We start from the raw sequence: 18,368 nt of genomic DNA on the forward strand, positions 1-18,368 counted from the left end.
TGTAAGGATGTAGAGGCTTATCTCACTAGGAGTAAGATAGATACTGCCTACAGGAAAATTAGAGAGACCTTTGGAGATAAGAGAACCACTTGTATGAACATCAAGAGCTCAGATGGAAACCCAGTTCTAAGCAAAGAAGGGAAAGCAGAAAGGTGGAAGGAGTATATAGAGGGTCTATTCAAGGGCGATGTACTTTAGGACAATATTATGGAAATGGAAGAGGATGTAGATGAAGATGAAATGGGAGATATGATACTGAGTGAAGAGTTTGACAGAGCACTGAAAGACCTGAGTCGAAACAAGGCCCCCGGAGTAGACAACATTCCATTGGAACTACTGACGTCCTTGGGAGAGCCAGTCCTGACAAAACTCTACCATCTGGTGAGCAAGATGTATGAAACAGGCGAAATACCCTCAGACTTCAAGAAGAATATAATAATTCCAATCCCAAAGAAAACAGGTGTTGACACATGTGAAAATTACCGAACTATCAGTTTAATAAGTCACAGCTGCAAAATACTAACGCGAATTCTTTACAGACGAATGGAAAATCTAGTAGAAGGCGACCTTGGGGAAGATCAGTTTGGATTCCGTAGAAATGTTGGAACACGTGAGGCAATACTGACACTACGACTTATCTTAGAAGCTAGATTAAGGAAGGGCAAACCTACATTTCTAGCATTTGTAGACTTAGAGAAAGCTTTTGACAATGTTGACTGGAATACTCTCTTTCAAATTCTGAAGGTGGCAGAGGTAAAATACAAGGAGTGAAAGGCTATTTACAATTTGTACAGAAAGCAGATGGCAGTTATGAGAGTCGAGGGGCATGAAAGGGAAGCAGTGGTTGGGAAGGGAGTGAGACAGGGTTGTAGTCCCTCCCCAAAGTTATTCAATCTGTATATTGAGCAAGCAGTGAAGGAAACAAAAGAAAAATTCGGAGTAGGTGTTAAAATCCATGGAGAAGAAATAAAATCTTTGAGGTTCGCGATGACATTGTACTTCTGTCAGAGACAGCAAAGGACTTGGAAGAGCAGGTGAACGGAATGGATAGGGTCTTGAAAGGAGGATATATGATGAACATCAACAAAACCAAAACGAGGATAATGGAATGTAGTCGAATTAAGTCGGGTGATGCTGAGGGAATTAGATTAGGAAATGAGACACTCAAAGTAGTAAAGGAGTTTTGCTATTTGGGGAGTAAAATAACTGATGATGGTCGAAGTAGAGAAGATATAAAATGTAGACTGGCAATGGCAAGGAAAGCGTTTCTAAAGAAGAGAAATTTGCTAACATCGAGTATAGATATAAGTGTCAGAAGTCATTTCTGAAAGTATTTGTACGGAGTGTAACCATGTATGGAAGTGAAACACGGACGATAAATAGTTTAGACAAGAAGAGAATAGAAGCTTTTGAAATGTGGTGCTACAGAAGAATGCTGAAGATTAGATGGGTAGATCACATAACTAACGAGGAAGTATTGAATAGGATTGGGGAGAAGAGGAGTTTGTGGCACAACTTGACCAGAAGAAGGGATCGGTTGGTAGGACATGTTCTGAGGCATCAAGGGATCACCAATTTAGTATTGGAGGGCAGCGTGGAGTGTAAAAATCGTAGAGGGAGACCAAGAGATGAATACACTAAACAGATTCAGAAGGATGTAGGTTGCAGTAGGTACTGGGAGATGAAGAAGCTTGCACAGGATAGAGTAGCATGGAGAGCTGCATCAAACCAGTCTCAGGACTTAAGACCACAACAACAACATGGATCTGATCAGCTAGTCATTGTTCTGTTAAAAATTTTAATTCTGGGTATCTGGTAATAAATGTTGTGTATACTTGTGATCTGTATCCAGTTGTGTTGGTTCCTAAGCTTGTTGCTTGGTAATAACAGAATATGAGGTGTCGGTTACTTCATCTGACCATCTCATCCTCTGTCTGTTTTCCTTCTAGAGTGGTTGCGGGAAGCATATCCTGCAAAACACCTCTATTTGGATTTAAATCATTTTCCGTGTGGTTAGCAGTGTCATTACCATTGTGGATGGGCATAGGGTTCAAGTGTCATCCCCGACCATGACAGCACTTGTCCGAGGCTACATTAGTTCTGTCCTGAACCAACTAATCACACTAAAAGGGGGGTTAGCCCTATTAGTGGTTTGTTCTTTTCGTCACCTTTTACAACTGGCAGAACATCCCGGAGGCCTATTATTTTCCTGGGCCTCCACGGGGTTTATTATTATTATTATTATTATTATTATTATTATTATTATTATTATATTTCTTTCCTTTCTCAGACATTATGTCTGGTTAAAAATAGAAAGTGACGCAGACCTTGATCAAGCGTGACTTCCTTTTAACTGTACGGTATATGTTACATTGCATTTAGGAACTTTCAGGTAATTGAACATGTATCAATAATTACAGATTTCTGTAGTTGTATATATACATTTGGATGTAGCTGTATTGCATTGATGTACTGGTGGATATTGTGTGGTATGACTCCTGTAGTTGATAGTATAATTGGTATAATGTCAACTTTATTCTGATGCCACATTATTATTATTATTATTATTATTATTATTATTATTATTATTACAACAGCAAAAACTACTACTATTATTATTACTACTACTTCTTACATAGTTAACAGAAGCATTGTTGGACAGGAGTAATCACAAACAATGATGGATGAGATGACACGCAGTACATACATAATAGAGGTGGAGAAGTGTATTTATACCCAAAAATGGTAAGCAATGGGATATAGGCTAACGGATATAAATAACGTTTATGTTCGACACAGGTCAGTCTTCCAACATAAAAGTTGATATCAGACTCTCAGTAAGGAATATCCCCCTCCTCAGGCACTAAAGCACATTTTACACAAATTATTTATGCTGGCTACTAAACTGTCCAGAGTCCATGGGGGATATTGTCCCACTCTTCTCTCCAGGCAGTTTTCAATTCTTGCAGAGGTTTTGGAGGGGGTTTTCATTGAGAAATATATCTGCCAAGAACATTCCATGCTCGCTCTTCAGAGTTTAGGTCTGGGGAGAATGCTGGCCATTCCATACATTCAATAACTCCACTCTCCAGCGTGTTCAACATCTCAGCAGTCCTGTGTGGGTGGGCACCGTCATCCATGAACAGAAAGTTGGGACCAACCACACGATAAACATACAGACATGATCCAGAATAATCTTCCTGCAATACTGCTGTGCTGTACAAATTTATGCAGCTCTGTGTTCGGCCATTGTGCATAATGCCTGCCCAAACCATAACGCCTAGGCCATGTTGATGACATTTATGAACATTCTGTGGTGTGTAACATGTTGCCCTCTCTCCCCACACTACTTGGTGGCCAGAATCACTTGGCACAGTTAAGCAGGATTTGTTGGAGAACTTCACTGTGGACCACTATGGCTGACCCCCAACTAAAAGATTCCCTGTACCACTGAACTCTTTCTCCATAATGGCTTGGTTGAAGTGGGATGAATTTAACAGGCTTCTGAGCACGCAAAACAGCCCAATTTAATCAGCGTGAAATGGATGTGGCAAAGACAAATTTACCAGCAGTGGTTGCAAGGTCTGCAGTGGTCTACCCAGGAGTCAGTTGTCTGTTCCTTTTTGCCACTAGGTTTACGTATTGATCCTCTTGTGGTTCTGTAATCTATCTATGACCACTGGCATGCTTTCACATAGTGTTTCCACCTTCAGCGGCCATTTTTAATCACAGGACGACACTTTTGGACACACTTTGACTGGCTTCGAGCTACCCAGCTGCTCCTAAACAATTGTAAGCATTCAAATGATGTCTTGCAGACATGTCATACCAAAGCAAATGTCACACTATATCAGTTACACAACCATCTTCGACAGACCCTGAACTTCATAAACTATCGAATGCATACAGAGCATTTGTGCACAGACTTCGTTGCAGTTAACACATCCCACCCTCTACATTTCCTTTTATCATCATTGGTCAGGTGTTCTGTACCAATTGGCAGCTGTTTCTTAGCAAGTTTCAGTTGTTCCTTAACAATTGCCACGCAGTGTATACATAATCTGTGTACTGTTCTTCACAAGTCAGTTTGTGAAGCCAGATCTCCAGCGATTGCCAGATCGGTATTTGGGCATACAGCCCATCATCTGTGGCATATATGTTGTAAGTCTATATCAAACAATGTGTTTGTCAAGTATGAAACCTTTATGATGCAAAAATTGACATAGATCTCTGTGGCGCACAGGTTGCAATGTGTACATGACAAAGCTGTGAAATACTAAATGGCCACTCTTCTCCGTCACAATGGACACTACTGCAATGCTCAATACAATGAAGAAGTGAGGCCACCATTTAGAATTTGATAGCTGTAACATAGCTACACACGACAGTCTGTGTACAATAGAATCCACAACAATTTTAACATTATAACGATTCATGCCCAATTTGTTGGCATGTCCCATAACCTATACCCACTTCATCCGCAAGGTCTCAAATGGTTCGATGTCGATCCGCACGAACCAACTGTTGAAGTTTGACAACAATCTCTGACATTGTGCGGCTAACGGGCCTTCCAGCGTGAGCATCACCTTCGACATCTGTACGGCCAGTCCTGAACCAAGCATGCCACTCAAACACATGCGTACGGCTCATGCTCTGTCCCCCAAACACTTGTTGAATCATTGCAAGAATTTGATACACACACACTGTTCTGTTCACGGATCCATCGTAAAATTTCCACACACCAAACACAGATTATTATGGAAATTACTGTGGACGCGCAACATGTCCTCCAAGCTGAATGCCACTCAGCACACTGACTCATCAGATATGCAGCTCTCACCACCAAGCAGTGCAAAGATCTACTACTCCTACTTTCCAGATGGCAGCACCAGTCCCAAAAATTTTGGATTCCACCTCATATTTCTTTTGTTAGATGACAGTCTAGGTCTGAAGTTACTGATCTGATGTGATAGAGACTGAACACAGGAATCAAATGTGTGGGATATCTGTCTTCTCTGGCCATGTTTAGCTCTTGATGTATTACTGAGAGCAAAAGACACAAAATACAAAACAAATCAATACAATTCATAGTCACTTACTGGAATCCTGTGAATCTCCACTGAATCCAGGCATGGGTGGCGTCATGTAAGGAAGATCTTGATTGGCGTGAATATGGCCCATTATTGCTGGGGCAGCTGGAATCTCATGAGAAGCTTGCTCCACTGGTGGAGGATTCAATGAGACAGCTCGTCGAGTCCGAGGAGGTGGAATTGGTTCACACTCTATTTGTGCTGGAGGTACTGATGAAGCATTTCTAGATAATAAAGTTGAAGTCTTGGATCAATTTTCTGCACTTCTGTAATTACTGTGGCTACACAAACACTGTAATGCCACTTTCACATTAGTGATGCAATTACTTAACATTGAAAGAGAATGATATACAGCATAAAAACATTGCTAAATTATTGGAAATTACTAATGCAAAATGAAAGTGGTAAGAACTTTAAATATATATTTTCTTATGTTAATATACAAGATCGTTTTGTGTGTGTGTGTGTGTGTGTGTGTGTGTGTGTGTGGTTTTTTTTTTTTTCTGAGTAAAAACAGATACTCCGTTTCATAATACCCACAGTATCAGGTTGATGCTAAGTACCAGCGAACAATTTGATTATTGGTTTGAACAAAACAGGCTATACAAAGAATGGCCTCGGGGAATTATCTTACCTCCTCCTAACTTAGAGAGTACATCATATGATTATAGAGAATCTCCAGTGGGAAAGGGAATCCAAAGCATGAGTACATTTTCATAATTCACATACATACAGCAGTGCAAGAAATAAATCATCTTCAATCTCGGAACAAAACCTAAGGACAACTGGGAATTGAACACTAAACCCACAGATTTGTGGTCTTACTTTTGAGGCATCATAATACACAAAATCCATTTATATAATTAAATAATGGCAGCGAATATCACACCATGTTAAAAAAATCTCAGTGTACACAAATAAATCAGTATCTCATGACACTTAAACTTTTGGACAAAAATGTTTAGCAAACAGGTCACTTCACCTTCTTCTGTGCTGCCATGGCTTCCATGCCCCCAGCTTTCCCATTCTTTTATGCAAAAGTGGAAGCTGATAAGTGATTTGTGAATTAAATGAAACAAAGGGACAATAGAACAATTGCCTGCAAATCTATAATAAATTAATGAAAGACTGTATTTTGATACAGAATAGACAATTACACCTTTGTTATACGACTTTGTTTTGTGGTTTTGAGAGTATCTTAATATATACCCTACAAAAATTAATATTGCTGTACCTCACATGCTCCTCATGCCTTAATTCCACTGCACGTCCTGATGTATTTTGAACAGAGGATCCAACTTGAGCATAAGGATGTTCATCTAGAACAAATAATTGTGGAATATACATTAGTAGTCTCTGTCAAAAACTACATACGAGGAATTAAAAAGCTGATAATTTTCCTAAGACACACTTTGAAAAAAATGCAAACAACTTAAAACTATATACAAAATGCACTGAAAAGGTCAATTAATGACCTCAGAAAATAAAGAAAACAGGAGTTACAAATTAAATAGCATTACTGGCTTTCAAAATAATCACTATTATCTACAATGCACTTCTGACTTCAGTTGTAAAGCTCTGGAAAATATCATTAAATGCTTCTTGTGGAATCACTTGAAGCATAAGCCTTTCATGGCTAATTTAAGGCACGGGCACAAAAAAGTCTGCCGGCACCAAATCTGGAAGGAGGGTGTCTAACAACAGTCACCTCGACTTGCGTGAGGAAGTTGAGCATGCAGACGTTGCAGATATCCTGCTACACATGACCACAACACTTCGGACAATCCTTCAAGAAGTGGTTACTTCTTTTATTTTCTGAGACCATTCACCGAACTTTTCAGATCAACCTTGTATGTATATGCACTCTGTGAATTGACTTATGTATGAAAAACCATGGTACTTGAGAAAAAGGACAATACTCTGCTCTGAAAGAAAACTGCATGAGTATTAAAGTGTTGCCAATAATTTTCATTCATTACAGTCTTGCATCAACAAAAGCTCTGAATTCTACAGTGAAATTACAAGGTTTTACAAATAAGCACAGGCTAATGGAACGTTCAAGTGGAATACAAAGAATCGAAGGAATAGACATAACAACTCACCATATAACTGAGGCACTGAGCAGTCAAGAGCCATGTAAAAAGATTTGAAACATTACTTAGTCTTCACAAAATGTCATTCATCAGCTCTCCACTAACTTGTGTCCCACCCACACCTCCATTCCCCTCCATGTGCATCTTAATACACCCACTCTCTGCTCCTCACAATGTCCCTCTTCCTCAGTCCTGATCCCTTCCAATCTAGTTAGTCACTTCATTGTGCCCCACACACAATCTCACAGGTGACACATTACTATCCCATCTCCTTGTTGCTTCTCCCTGTCCGCTAACAGCCACACGTCTCTATCACCCTTCCTCCCCGTCCCTGCCTCCTTTGTGTCCTCTCACCCTCTTCACCTGACAAGGCACTTCATTCTAGTCAAATGGCAGCACCAATACAATGGAATCAGCCACAACCATGCAGTTCTCTCCCCCCCCCCCCCCCCCCAAAAAAAAATAGAAAAAAGGATATTATTGTCTGAAAGTTGCATTTTTTTCTGTCTTGTTTCTGTGTTTATTGACTACTCAGCTCCTGAACAATATTATATACATAGGTTATTATTTTTCTCTCCATCGCATCTACATACAATGAGAGTATGTAAACCACCAATCATATAATTAAGCTCATATTAGTGAACATACTTGACTTCAACTTGTCATAAGGATGCTCCGACTTCACAGTTGCATAGGATGGAAATGAGTCTGCTGGCTGCAGGTTTCTCTCTGCAGTTTCTGCTAAGGTTTCTTGCTGTGAAGTGGTAGGTGCATCATTTTGTGGCAGTGGTCGAGCTACTGGAAAATATCATGATTTATTAGTACTAAAAATATTCCAATTATTATGAAGGACAGATAATTACTGTTTAAATAATCTCCATAAATATTAACTCATTTCATTATTTAAAATAGATAAGTTAAGGAACATAAGAATACATAAACAAACATCAACTTAGTTGCTTTTCTGTTAGATCAAAGAGACTTGAGCTTCCAAATAGCAAACTGAAAATTACTCACAGAGTGGGTGGGTCACATTCTTATTTTCTCCAACTGTAGCATAAAGCTCCGAACTCGTATCACCATTTGGTTCTTGCTCCCAAAGAGGCAATCTGCTCTCCACCTGTGACCTATCCGAGTCAACAGGAATGTCTGGTAGGCTTCTATTTGCGCTAGCAGGTCTGTAAGATATTTAAAATGTCCATGTATCAATACTGTTCTCTACTATTCTATTTCATCAAAAAATACCAACTAATAAGCAGTATTCTGTTTGTCATGCTCAACAATTCTAAGGTAGCACTTTCATAACACATAAAATGTTTGAGCACTAAGCTCTTAAGAGCAAAGAAACGAATTAAGTATGAATTAATATGATAGTAAAAAATACTGGGGTACGTTACATACAATATGAAAACGGACAAAAAATTTTAGTGCTGGTATTGAATAGTACCTAGGTACATAAGCAAGATAGTGAACATTCGTGTGTGTGTGTGTGTGTGTGTGTGTGTGTGTGTGTGTGTGTTTTTGGGAAAGAAGTTGGGGAAGGATAAAAGGGGAGGCAGTGCTCTCACAGAAAACTGACAGTGCTTATTTTCATCATCCACGCAAGTTCAATACAATAAGTGGTTTTCTGTCATTTTGCTGTTTTCAAATCACAAACAAAATAATTTTCAGGATGGAACTTGACTGTAGCTTAGTATTGATGTTAAATTGGGCATTCTAGAAGGAACAAAATATTGGGTCACCTCATCAATTAACAAGCACATGCAACCATATATAGCTTTATTATCCTTCTGATACCAAGCAATGGCCCAAAAGTGAAAGAAAGGCAAAGGCAATTCAAATGATCACCTATGGTTGTTTTCATGATATAACCCCCCCCCTCCCTCCCCCCCCCCAACACACACACACACACACACACACACACACACACACACAAAATTCTCTCTTGAGGCTGTTTGAGGACATTAACTGAAATAATAACATAGGGGTCAATCTGCCAGTTTCAGTATTTACTGTTGATCATGGTGTACCTGTTCCACTTAAAGGGTGTAACTGGTAATAAACTGCTGGGATTTAAACTGTTTTACCCAACCATCACACTACATCTGTAGCCTGTGTACTTGCCAATATCTGCAGGGAACCCCACTTCTGAGATCCTTTAATTTTTCTCAAAATTTAACATACTAATAAAACAAAAAGTCTGAGCCACTGATTTGGTCTCAGGAACTTGTTATGAACAGACAGAGAAGTGAAAGATGCATAGAAGGTAAGAGTGTACAATATATTACATATAACAAAAAGTAACATCACATCTTCAGTCAATAACATTCGCACTACCAAAATAATTTCATAACATGCAGATCTACAACAAAATCTACCTTCTACTTATATCATTAGAATCTGTAACTGGTGTAGTGCTTCGAACAGTTACTGTGGTGTCATTGAGTTCACTTGGTTGGTGATTATGGTTTAAGTTTTCTTCTGGATTTGTTATTTTCACAACACCATCAAGGCCCAGTAACTCATTCCTAGGACAGCAAAACATAAAAACAAATCACAGAAAAAGCTAACGTACAAAATAATACACAAAACATAAACAGCATACATAGCATACACTCAATTATAAACCAATTCTGTAACGTTTAAGCGGCAAAAACGATATCACACACACAAACATATGTAGTTGGGGTGGGAGTGCTGTGGAAGCTGAATGGTCAAGAAAATGTAAGTGCAACCTGGGAAAGAGAAATAGGAAATAAACTAAACATATTTAAACAACAGCAAGATCAACAGAGACATGCATAGTGTTCTACCAAGACATTACATTGAATTACAGAAAAAGCTCAACAAAACCCACTTTTAGTTACATATGCACAACTTTTACTGCAGTCTGAACACTCAGTTAAAAACCAATCAGTCTGTTTGAATGTCATGTGCACTATATAACTGGCTGATATGTTGCATTTACTTGACAATGCAGGTTCACATGCACTCTAATGAACCACTATAATGGTAATTTTAAAAATCATTTTTCATAATAATCATTTTGAATGAGAGCAGACAAGATTACTTAACTAAGATTACTTTCCAATTGTTGTATTAAGTCAGTACTTTATGTCTAATGCTCACTGCCAATGAGATATAAACACTAAGAGGGAGAAAGGCCAATGTGTGATATCATTTTGCACACTTCCCCCAACTCAAGTCTGTAGTTTGTCTTTTTTCCTCTTAAGTGGAATCTTTACATCCAATACAAGCAAATTTTATATGGAATGATGGGGTTGCTGAAAGAAACAGGCAAACCTCAGTTTTGACAGAATAAGTCTGGTCATATTTTTGTTGTATAGCTGAATACCCCAAGTTAGCAGCAAATAATTCCATTTGTATTGCTATACAGAACTGTCAGATATAAAAATTGATTTCTGTTAATGTAATTATGTTCTTTCTTTGAATTTAGGAAACACATAATGTGCAACAATTAAAAATGATGCTCTTGTGGTTTAGCTCTTTTTGCCACCGCCTCCTTCACTTATGAGTATATCTAAAAGACACAACACCACTTTGAATCTTCGTATGGTGAAATTAGTCCATCTAATAGAATTATACTCCTCACTTCCCCCCCCCCCTCCCCCTTGTTCTTATAATATACAGGTAATTGTCACGCCACATTTACATAAAATCACACACACACACACACACACACACACACACACACACACACACACACACACTTACACAAATGCAACTCTCACACACATGACTGCAGTCTCAGGCAACTGAGGCACACTGCTTACTGGCCAAAAGCTTTATCTGTGACAGTCTTTCTGTTATGCCTATCTGCGACTCAGCATCTCCTCTATATGGTGAGTAGCAGCTTTCCTCTTCAGAATGTCATTATTTAGTAGTTCATTTAAGCCATGCTGATCCAACTAGTCTATTTAGTTTTACACAAAATCTTTTCGTTTAAGAGAGATTGGTGACTGACTGTTTCCAGGCTATGTGATTGCAAAAATGTTGTAAACTGATAATTGTTTCTTCCAAAAACATTTAATTATTCTAAATCTCTCATTCCCCCCCCCCCCCCCCTCTCCCTTCCAGACTTACTTTATCTGAAAAATTATTAATTACAAAATTATTCACAACTAAAGTTTTGTGAAATACTCCAATTATTTGAAATTTAAACTTCCATTTAATTCCCAGATGTGGTGTTATGTTTCTGTTGCCTTCAATCTTCTTACTTAAATAATACATCTGGTCATCCAAATAATGTACTCAGTTAGAAAGTGAATAATTTAGGTATATTAGAAACTTGAGAAACTTGCATGAAACTTGGGGAACCACCATTGTGAAGCACAATATTAATGTTGTGCTGCTTGGAACAGTCAAGTCAATTATTTGTCTAGGCATAACACTACAAAGCTATATGAGATGGAATGAGCATGTAAGGGAAGGCAAATGGTTGCAGAATTTTAGAGAAGTGTAGCTCAAGTATAAAGGACATTGCATGTAGGACACATTCCTGAGCACTGCTTGAGTGTTGCCGGCACGGTAGCTCAGCGTGCCAACAACGAACTTCAACAGATGTCATGCGACGTCCGCAACGGGGGGTGAGGGGTGGGAAGTGTTGGGACCCCCACCAGGTCAGATTAAAGGAAGATGTCAAAGCAATTCAGAAGGGCGCAGCTCAGCTAGATTTCTTACTCATAGGTTCAATCAAGATGCAGGTGTTTTGGAGATATTCCATGACATATATACTCCTACCAGACAATGACTCTACAGTCAGCACTCAGTAGGGCCTAACAACGGTAATAACATCTATGAGATAAAAATCCACACTTGGACATAATCATGATAACATCTACAAGGAAAAAAGTCTGTGTCCAGCTACCACTCAGCCCACATTTCAGTGCAAAAGTTCACCAACACGTAAAATTTCTTGTGTAAAAGTCTGATGTCAGCATTCACCTGACTTCAATATGGGAATCTGTCTTGGAAAACTATCACTGTCAGAACCTATTATGTGCAGTAACTAGCTTGATTTAGTAGTATTATTATGAAGAAAAGAGGGCTGATCAGAACAACATTAATAATCATATTCTTAAAGACATTCAATAATATGAAAATACTGACTTTTTCCAATCATCGCCAAATTGGATTAACACAAATTAATGTGGGAGGATATCAAAATTAAGTCAATGGCGTTGTGCTTGTTATTGAAGTTTGAGACCTCCCATTAAAACAATTTCATGGTATGAGACTTCACTTTATCATGGCCCATTGAGGGCTTGCAGAGCCATAACCAGGTTAGTACTGCTCTAACTCCTTTACAAACACCACATAAATACCAACAGGGTAAAATACCACACTAGTCAAAGGATTTGGCCACTAACATTCTATGTAAACATCTGTCTAGCCTGGCCAAATACGAGATTTCATTTCTTCAGCATGTTTCAACTGACTCTGAGGCTCAATACAGAGAATTCTTCATTGCCAGTATAAAATTTTTCCAGTACATACACCACTTGCATGTCTGGAAAGAAGCATTCCACACACATGATTCTTACTGGACAACCAAGTCATATGACATTCGCGTCTGTATCAGCATAAAGCATCACTGCAAAGTTGTTGGCTATAGTCATTTACCCTTTACAGACTGGTGCACTGTATTATAACATTAGTACTGGTGCAGGGTGCTGGAAACACCTTGAGGTTTAAGAGCCTAAATAATGTTACAATGCAAAATGGGCGTACCCAGCGAGGGGCAGGGGGGGGGGGCAGCTGCCCCCCCCTAGAAGATATTTGAACTCGTTCGTGCAGATCCGGGAGTAATTTTTTCGTCCTCGGCACGTTACTGTCGGCGGGGAAGTTTATAGAAATAATAAATTTAGCGATAAGCAAACTGCTCTGCTATTCGCAGGCATGTTAACGTCGCCAAGGAACAGCGTATTCACTTGTAGGCAGTAAGGGATCATGACTATGTGAAGTTTCTAACGAACAACATCGTTTCGCCTACCATATTTAAATGTAAAATGCTTTTCTGCTCCTAAACTATTAATTTTTTAGTTACAGCTGACGCTAACTGTAGATTAATAACAGTTGACTTGCAGGTTATGACAAGCAGTGGATGGCGAGACATTTAGTGCAAGTGATTTATAGAATAATTTTTAGAACGTTCCACAAAACTGGCCATCACCGAAAAAACTATCGGGCACTTCAGTAAAAGCCCCATTAGGGCTGCCTGACGCCCTTGCTCACTTGCATAATTTAATGAGTCCATTTTCTGGTTTGTTACTAAGTGACGAAGAAAGATTATTTACCAAGAAATTATCTGCAGCTAGAGTGCTAGTGGAACGTACGTTCGGATTTTTGACGAGCAAGTTGCATATTCTCCCAAAGAAAAAAAAACTCCATTAGAACATGAAGACATTGTTATTCAGTGCATCTCCTTTTTTCACAACATATTAATCGATAAAGGTAGGCCCAAAATCTCCCTTCAGTTGAGCTTTTACCAGGACATAATCGAAAACAGCGTTTTGAATCACGCTTTCAGAAGCAAATAGTGGAGCTTCAAGAAGGATGAGGAGCAGAGGAGAGGTGTTCAAAACCTGTCAACTGTCATTATTGCAAATGTACCTCATGAATCGTTTATTGAATACTGTAACTACTGGGGCTATCATTTCTTTAATAAAATGATAAAATTTGTACATAATTCAAATATGATAATATACCAAAGTTTATGCGTTTCTTGTCTGTAGTATTTTTGGTAGTTATTTATTTTAATTTTTTGTACTTATACAGTTCATTCCAAGCTTGGCATACCAGACCTCTGTCGTGGCAGTGTTTGTTTTTCTGATCCCACAACACGGGATGTTGACGTACATATGGGACTTTCGATGTCCATCGCAAGAAATCGCATCCAACGATCCCACTAAACAAAACTCGGAGCTACCGTGCAGCACTGTTCTGCATCGCTCTGCTCAGCCCGCAGTCTAAACGGGCACCTCGCTATGCTACTGTTCTTATATTTAAAATGTTTATTGAAAGCAGTTTTTCACTGGTTTACTGATTTATTTAATAAGAAGTGCTGTATGTTGTCTCGAGTCCTTGTTTCCTGAGACTAGTATGACCTGACCCCCCCCCCCCCCCCCCCAGTTCAGATCCTGGGTATGCCCTTGCAATGCAATAAACCAATACTGAATTATTGTTGTACTGAAAAGTTAAGATCTTCCACAGGTTTACATAAATGTATTAGTAACATTAATTTAAACATAAACACCACAAATAGTACTAAAAATAGTAATATTTCTTCTTTTCTGTGCTTAATTCATTCATATATATCTATTAGCTCTCTCAAATTTTAACACTGTCTACATTATCTTATGTTTCATTCTATATCATAAACATGCTTTTCATTGAAATTGTCATTTCAAATTGTAATCTTATGACTTAGACACATTTTTATGCACTCCACACAGACACTTTTTGTTTTCACATCTTTACTTCTTGGGCACTTTGTACATCTTCCTTTCTTGTTTCTTTCATTATCCACATTTCTGTTTGTGAGCCCTGATATTTCTGCTGAAGGTCCATGGATTTCAGCATCTTGTTTTTTCATGTCGGCCACTTTCTGTCTGATGGATTTGGGTAGGGACGTCACTCTCGTGTATAACTGACTGTATCAGCTGAACTTCCAGTTTTCATAGGAACAATCTTCTGGACATGTTATTTTTATCATTATTTCTGTTAAATATTATTTGATCATTTATTCCAGAACCATGCAGGATATAGAGAAATATTACACAGGACCAGTGTCTTGTTTGTCTTGGCATGGAGTAGTTAGCATATGTTTAATTCAGTGTATCAACTCTTGTTTTCATTGAATTGTATACTGTGATAATTTCAGGCTCTTAGTCTCTCCTGTGCTGTCATCTATTTTATAATTCAAGTACACAGATGAGAGCAGTATCACATTCTTGATCTTTTTTGGCATATATGAAAGGACTGCCAAATCCTTTTGAAGCTACTGGTTACTTCACATTGCATCACATTCATAATTACAGGATGAAATTCACTTTTATATTTATGAACAGTTCCAACCAAAGAAAGCTGCTTTTTCAGCACCTCTTTAGTCATGCTGCAACTAGTAAATCAATTGCTTGCCATCATAGTACAGCCAGTCTTCTCAATTGTCTTGCTCAGGTAGAGTACCACAGCCTGCAGTGAGTTTGAAACTTTGTATGGCCCATCTGGTAATTTCTGAAGTATACTTCCATGGCATGGATGTACCACATCTTGGCATCACAGAACATTAGAATTTTCAGACCATACTTTGACTGCTTGCTTGAAAACTACACATTCCTCTGAAAGTAACTGTTCATCCATAGTAGTAAGAGGGTCGCCCAGAAAGTAATGCACAATTTTTCTGCCCCTCCCCCCCCCTGCAGCCAACAACAATGGTACAAATGTGTAACTTCAGAAATGCATAATTTGAAATTTTCAGAGCGCGTGCACAAATTTTCCATTTCCTCCGACAGATAGTGTAGCTGCAACAAAGCTTTAAAATGGTGTCTGTATGTGATGTGCTGTGCTTAAAAGCTGTATATTGTGATCAAATTTCTCACGTCGAAAAAGAAACTGCTACGAACATTCATAAACATTTGTGTGTTGTTTATAGAGGATTTGCAGCTGACAGAAGTACAGCCAGTCACTGCGCAAAGTTGCAGCATTCGGGGAGGCTTTCCATGGCTGTCACACCCTTCAAGAATCAAACTGCTGATGTGCTCATTCATGCTCCCAGTGACTTAGGTGCCATAAAATGTCTGGTGACTGTTTGATTCAACATGATAACAAGTTTGAGGACTTCATAACACATCACTAAGCAGGGATGGGCAGTGTTACCCCATCCACCCTACAGTCCTGACCTAGATCCCTCAGATTTCTCCTCATTTGGGAAGTAAAGGATGCCATTTGTTGAAGATTCTGAGGATGGCAAAGAGGTGATTTGCAAAGTGAAGAAATGGCTTCATGATCAGGATAAGGAGTGGTACCAACAGGGCATACAAGCACTTTTGTCTTACTGGAAGATGCTCACAGAATGGGAAGTAAATAACATGGAAAAATATGGATTGTTTTAGAAGAAACACCATTCTTTCTTGTGTGTACGTTTCATTGTGTTCAGTAAGTAATTGTTGAAGAAAAGAAATGTGGAGCATTACTTTTCAGGTGACTCGTATATTAAGACACTTTAATTGTTGTTATAGTTAACCTAGAACTGTTGCTCAAATATTTCTTTAATGGGTGCAAGTTTATCTATTTTCTTTTTCTCTTGCCACCTCCGAATGTTATCAAATCATATGCATATGAATAGGAACCAGTACAAGCTCATCATAGTGTGACATATCTCAATTCCAAACCATCTGTGTACCACAGGTCCTTTAGTTTCTTATATGCAGAGTGGGTAAAACCAGACAAAATAAGTAGTCCAACACAAGCCTTAATTACAGTCATATCTGTCTCTTCGATGTTTCATTTCTGGGCAAAATCCCTCTAAATGCTTCTTATGTACACATCAGTATGTCCACCTTTTTTTAAAAAACATGTCTTCTTCAAAAAACAAAAAGATGCACTCTAAGACCCATTTCGAAACTATGGCTCCACCTCTCCCATCTGGGTGATTAAGAATAGTATTCTGAAGTTGTGTTCTTACATTTTGTGGTGAACGGTTTGTCATTCATTTCATTGATTAGCCTTTTTTCCCAAGCAAAAACTATTATTTTCAAACCTTATATCATTGTTGTCACCATCATTTCTGTATCAGTTCCATGCCCCAGTTCTTTGCAATCATCATATGATTCTCAATCTGATTTATCATATATTTTTCCAACAGATGGTTCTCAATCTGATTTATCATATATTTTCTCTGCTTCGTCTCCTCCAAGTAATATCTCTATTTATGTTTTCTTCATAAACAGGGTATATCAAAAAGAATCATCTGAATTTAAAAAATCATAACTATTATGTTATTTGAGATGTGTGTGTAAACTAAATACTGTTGGAAAGAGCAAACTCTTGAGTATCACATGCTTTCCACTAGATAGGTGCGGTGTGGGCCCACTTCAGCGCTAGAAAAAATTGTGTCAGGACAAAAGAAAGCATTTTGTGTCTTATGTTTTGCGCAGTGTGGGTCAGTAATAGTCATTCAGCATGACTTTCATACTAGGTATGGTGTGGACCCTCATACAGTACAGAGCATTAGACGATGGCATGAACAATTCCAAGAAACAGGTTGTCCGTGTAAAGGGAAATTGCCAGGCTATCCTCGAGTGTCTGATACATACGTTGAACATATCTGCCACAATTCCACAAGGAGTCCACAGAAATCCGTTCGCTGTGTACTCGACAGCTCAACATGTCCCCGATGTTCTTCTGGGCTGTGTTACATCAATGTTTACACATGAAACCTTACAAACTACACCTACTACAAGCTCTTCATGACGATGACAAACAATGATGTGTGGAGTTCTGAAATTTTGTTTGTAGCAAGATGGTGGATGACAGTTTTCTTCCAAGCTTAGTGTAAAGGGAAATTGTGTTTAGTGACTAGGCAACATTCCATATACATGGAAAGTTGAACCGTCATAATGTGATAATATGGGTACAGAACAACCTTATGAAGTTGTACAACATGAGCGGGACTCTCCAGAATTTAATGTGCTTTGTGCAGTTTCATGGGAAAAGGTGTATGGTCTATTTTTCTTTTCCAAGGACGCTGTTACAAGAAGCTCGTATCTTGATATGATTGAGAACTTTCTTTTCCCACAGTTGGAGACTGGTTCGAACTTCATTTACCAAAAGGATGGGGCACCGCCACACTGGCATCATGAAGTGCGGGAATTTTTAAATCAAAGGATTATTCAATGATAGATTGGTCACATTGGACCAAATGATTCAGCCTTACATTACTGGCCTCCAAGGTTACCGGACCTGACTGCATGTGATTACTTCTTACGGGGGTTAATAAAAGACTGTTGATGTGCCTTCATTACCAACAACAACGAATGAACTGATACATCACATAACAGCTCTTCGTGACGATGACAAACAATGATGTGTGGAGTTCTGAAATTTTGTTCGTAGCAAGATGGAGGATGACAGTTTTCTTCCAAGCTTAGTGTAAAGGGAAATT

General features: G+C 38.7%; 1 protein-coding gene across 4 annotated transcripts in view; it reads right to left on the minus strand.

The window, feature by feature from the left end:
- LOC126416171 (uncharacterized) overlaps positions 1-18,368 on the minus strand; it is a 106,154-nt gene that overhangs the window by 67,061 nt on the left and 20,725 nt on the right. For 2 of the 4 annotated variants that reach the window (XM_050083746.1, XM_050083764.1), the window contains exons 3-7: positions 9,562-9,711; positions 8,201-8,361; positions 7,832-7,981; positions 6,325-6,409; positions 5,100-5,314 (exon numbers count right to left, since the gene is read on the minus strand). In XM_050083746.1, coding sequence (XP_049939703.1) covers positions 5,100-5,314; positions 6,325-6,409; positions 7,832-7,981; positions 8,201-8,361; positions 9,562-9,711 — 761 coding nt within the window. The remainder of the gene's footprint in view (positions 1-5,099; positions 5,315-6,324; positions 6,410-7,831; positions 7,982-8,200; positions 8,362-9,561; positions 9,712-18,368) is intronic. The other 2 variants (XM_050083754.1, XM_050083771.1) reach the window with 2 other exon arrangements.

This window comes from Schistocerca serialis, chromosome 1 (genome assembly GCF_023864345.2).
Source record: "Schistocerca serialis cubense isolate TAMUIC-IGC-003099 chromosome 1, iqSchSeri2.2, whole genome shotgun sequence".
In the NCBI taxonomy this organism is placed as follows: Eukaryota; Metazoa; Arthropoda; class Insecta; order Orthoptera; family Acrididae; genus Schistocerca; species Schistocerca serialis.